This window comes from Apodemus sylvaticus, chromosome 1 (assembly GCF_947179515.1).
Source record: "Apodemus sylvaticus chromosome 1, mApoSyl1.1, whole genome shotgun sequence".
NCBI lineage: Eukaryota > Metazoa > Chordata > Mammalia > Rodentia > Muridae > Apodemus > Apodemus sylvaticus.
The window spans coordinates 62,680,205-62,684,569 of record NC_067472.1 but is presented as its reverse complement, the minus strand read 5'-3'; the positions used below and the strand labels follow the sequence as shown (position 1 = coordinate 62,684,569).

General features: G+C 56.3%; 1 protein-coding gene across 2 annotated transcripts; it reads left to right on the top strand.

Annotated features, from left to right (window-relative positions):
- The first annotated feature begins 1,678 nt into the window (after positions 1-1,678).
- On the top strand, positions 1,679-4,074 carry Syt8 (synaptotagmin 8). Of its 2 annotated transcripts, none has more exons than XM_052173689.1 (8): positions 1,679-1,931; positions 2,039-2,211; positions 2,589-2,687; positions 2,845-3,003; positions 3,077-3,244; positions 3,393-3,498; positions 3,587-3,720; positions 3,804-4,074. In XM_052173689.1, exons 1-8 carry the CDS (start codon positions 1,832-1,834, stop codon positions 4,035-4,037), a joined length of 1,173 nt encoding a protein of 390 aa, XP_052029649.1. In that variant the 5' UTR covers positions 1,679-1,831; the 3' UTR covers positions 4,038-4,074. The 2 variants fall into 2 exon arrangements, with proteins under 2 accessions (XP_052029649.1, XP_052029639.1); XM_052173679.1 differs by having other exon boundaries at positions 1,991-2,211.
- The last annotated feature ends 291 nt before the right edge of the window (positions 4,075-4,365 follow it).

Here is a 4,365-nt window from a genome sequence, read left to right as displayed (position 1 = left end):
AGGAGCTGGTGCTTCTGAGGCCCCAGAACCTTCCAGAGACAGCTTCCAAACTGCCTGAAGTCCCCTGTAGGCATGTTGTCACCGCCACACTACCCAGGGTGCCCTCCTGAGCTACATATAGTTAGAAGCCACAGCTTCTGGACCCTTTGGGTAAGGGAGGGAGGACTTTGGACAAGAAGAACACACACACACACACATGCATACACACAGACACACACACACACAGAGGGGGGGGAGGGAGAGATCAACATTACTTGAATCCTGACCTGCTCTACCATTTCCAAATGGGAAAACATTTTGAGCTCCACTCAGAGGCCAGATTTATTTGAGCCTGACCTCAGCCTTCAGTCCCTGCTAGGGACCCTTGAGAAACACTGCAGCTCCAGCTCCTACCAGATTCTTTATAGTCGTTATAGCCTTTTGTAAAAAACCTCCTGCACCTCTGCACCAGGGCCAACTTCAGAGCAACCAGCCTCAGGCCATCCTTGAAAACACCGTGGTTCCATGTGTGCAGGACCTCTAAAGGGAGACCTAGAAGGCAGAGCCTGGTCCCCTCCCAATCTTCAGCTGCTCCGAATCACTAAGGGATGGAGGTTCTAAGCTCTGTGAGCTGTGGCTACCTCTCTCCCGCCTGCCAGTTAGTGGGCCACTGATGTTGCAGGCAGGAGGGGTTATCCTTTGGAATCATGCTGGGGACTCCAGGCTGAGGGTACAAGAAGGTACAATGTCTATTAGTCACCCCTGGAGGGGTGGGCTGCTCTAGTAACTTGTATGCAGTCTGGGCTTATTTACACCAGGAGGGTTGGCAGGCTGTTGTGGCACAGTGGCATTAGACTCAAGTTTTAGAAACTGAGTTTTGGCCAACAGTTGCCTTCTAGGGAAGCTGGGGGGGGGAGGGAAGGCAGTCTGAGTTCAGCCAGTCACAATGGCCCCCAGCCCCCAGCTGAGAACCCCACCCTTTCTGCTCGTGGGTGAAGAAGCCAGCCTGCCAGGTGTGCACCCTCCTCAGGCCCCAGGCAGGTAGGGTGCAGAGGCCAAAGCAGCTCCGTGGCCTCCTCCTTGCCACTCCCATGCCAAGGGTGGCCAAGCAGGCAGATAGGCAAGTCTGGGCGGGCATTGATTCAGCATGGAGGAATGTTCAGGCTCTCCCAGCTATGCCGTGCCCCTGCCTGCCCCTACCTCGCCCTCATCCTCAGGCACTACTGGCCTGGTGCCCATGCCAGCAAAGCTCCTTCAGCTTAGGCTTGCTGGAGCACATGCCCACCTGCTGGCGGCCCTGTGCCCTGCATCCCCAATTCCCTCCTACATGACCTCATGGCCCAAGCTACTCTTGGACCTGCGGCTACAGTGAACTATCTGGACTACCCTGTAGAAAATGGCGGCTCTTTGGAATGTGGAGAGCTATGACGGGCCCTTGGCAGGAGATAAGACGTCACCAAAACTGAGAAAAGGCCTCTGAGGCCTAAAAAAAAAAAAAAAAAAAAAAAAAAAAAGACAAAGTTCTTCCGGAAGAGTAGGTTTGGAAGTTCCCAGTGAGCAAGGACCAGCAAAAGCTGGTACCAGGCTGCTCCCAGGCCAAGCCTGGCCTACTTGGCTGGGGTTAGAACTGGGGAAAGTGGAAAGAGGCTGGGATTGTGGGATCTAAGTCAATGCTTTGGCCAAGGCCCAGAGCCTCTATCTGCCTGGCTTCCTGACTAGCATCCCTGTCCCTGGCTACCCTAGGCTACCTTTTTGCTTAGGGTGGACTCAGTACTAGCTGCGGCCAGGTGAAGAGGCAGTGCCCCTCAAGTGACCTAGATTCCACAACTGTCTCCTCAAAGCCAACAGGAGCATGAAGATGGGTCAGGCCTCAAACCCCCTCAGCACCTCCGCCCCAGTTGATGCCACGGCTGGGCCCAGTCTCATTCCAGACCTCATTACCAGGATTCCCTGTGAGTAGTTGGACCCTCCAAAGTGGCGTGGGCATAGGCCAGCCTAGTGGGGAAGCCAGATTGTCTAGAGAGACATTTCAGGAGCCTGTGCCCCCCACCCGGGCTAGGGCCTCGCTGGACACTCTTTATTGCCATCCTTGCTGCTGGAATCCTCTTAGTCTCCTGTCTGCTCTGTGTCATCTGTTGCTGTTGCCGCCGCCGCCGCCATCACAGGAAGCAACCCAAGGATAAAGAAACTGTGGGCCTGGGCAGTGCACCTAACACTACCACTACTCACCTGGTGAGGAACAGAACCCCAAATCTGCCCAATCCTGTACTGGCTCATTCCAGGGAGAGGGATGCAAGGTTCAAGTTAGGGAGCTCAAGGTGGCCCTGGCAGGCCTTCTCAGAGGAAGGAGATGCACCGAGGTGACGGGGGAGGGGGGAAGGCGGCATTCAAGAAGCAGGCAGATGCTGGTCTGTGGGCCATTGGAAGGTACAGTAGTAGCAGTAGGAGCATACATGTCTTGTTGAAGGAAGATCTGGCTGGTCTCAGGTAGCTGTGCTGAGGATGTGTGGGCCTGCAGGAGGTGGTTTGATCTGTATTATAATAGTTCAGATCTCTGCTTGGAAATCAGTCACAACCATATTTGTCTGATACCCTATCATCCACCCCAGGTACAACCAGATGTGGACTGCCTGGAACCCTGCCCTGGAGGGGACCAACAGTGGGGACGACTCCTGCTTTCCCTAGAGTATGATTTTGGAAGCCAGGAGGTAAGGCCCACTCAGCAGGCCCAGAGGCTCTGTGGTTGATGGAGGATGTGATGGATGAAGAGCCAGGTAGAGGGGATCAGGGGGAAAGGACCCCACCCCCACCCCCACCCCCACCTCCACCCCCACCCCAGGCTGAGCCAACCCAATTGACCTTCAGATCAGAGTGGGCCTGAGGCAGGCTGGAAACCTGAAGGCTGAGGGCACAGCAGACCCCTACGCCTGTGTCAGTGTTTCTACCCAGGCTGGGAGAAGACACGAGACAAAGGTGCACCGAGGGACGCTCTGTCCCACGTTTGAAGAGACATGCTGCTTTCTGGTAAGTCTAGCCTGGGCAGATGGAGTGGGCTGGAACCAGGGCAGCAGGACCTAGCTCATAGCCCTGCCCGCAGGTCCCACCAGCAGAGCTGCCCAAAGCCACTCTGAAAGTACAGCTGTGGGACTTCAAGAGGTTTACAAAGCACGAGCCACTGGGGGAGCTCCAACTACCCCTGGGCACTATGGACCTTCAGCATGTCCTGGAGAGCTGGTACCAGCTAGGCCCCCCAGGGACCACTGAGGTGAGCCTGGCTGGGAGGGGCCCAGGTTCTACCTGTAATGTGGGGGAGGCCAAGGTCTGAGTGCTGTACCTGCTGAGCCCAAACCCCCAAGGGTAAGGGCGATGCCCCACCCCTACCCCCAGCTGTAGCCCTGTCTTGTTGCCCATAGCCTGAGCAGATGGGGGAGCTGTGCTTCTCACTACGCTACGTGCCCAGCTCAGGCCACCTGACTGTGGTCGTACTGGAGGCTCGGGGTCTGAATGCGGGGCTTGCAGGTGAGAGCTATACTTGTGTGGACAGGGAGCTGGACCCTTGCCATGTGCGCGTATGGAACTCCCTTCTTGAACTCTCTTGCTCATGCAGAGGCCTATGTGAAGGTCCAGCTTATGTTAAACCAGAGAAAATGGAAGAAGAACAAAACATCCTCCAGGAAGGACACAACTACCCCCTACTTCAACGAGGCCTTCGTCTTCCTGGTTCCCGTTAGTCAGCTCCAGGTAGGGATCCTGGAGGAAGGGCAGAGTGGCCTGGGATGTTGTGCCAGGCCAACCTGACAACTGCCCCCTCTCCGTGTCTGCAGAGTGTGGACCTGGTGCTGGCTGTCTGGGCCCGTGGCCTGCAGCTTCGGGCCGAGCCTGTGGGCAAAGTGTTGCTGGGTCCCCGGGCTTCGGGCCAACCCCTACAGCACTGGGCAGACATGCTGGCCCATGCTCGGCGGCCCATTGCCCAGTGGCACTACCTGCGGTCCCCCAGGGAAGTGGATCGTGCTCTCACCCTGCAGCCTCGCCTTCCCTTGTTTAGGCCTCGCTCCTGAAAGAACCGTAGGCCTCAGTTTTCCCAAATGGAGAGCTGTGGATGTTTGTGCAGGCTCTTCAGATCTCTCTGTAATAAACGTATCCTCTTTCACACTCATGTGTCCTGATGGAGCCCCGTGAGGAGGATCTGAGATACAAGGTGGGCTACATTTTGGTACCACTGTCCTCTCAAGGATGGGGTAGGGTGCTCTGAACAGATTTGCCAGTTTTGAGCCTCTTGTTAAGGCCTGATTCCTAGGTCTTTCCCTGGAAAATGGGCACCATCCTCTCTGCCAGCCAGGACTGGCAGAGGAGCAGGAGACTAGAGCTGGCCCTGGGAAGAGGACA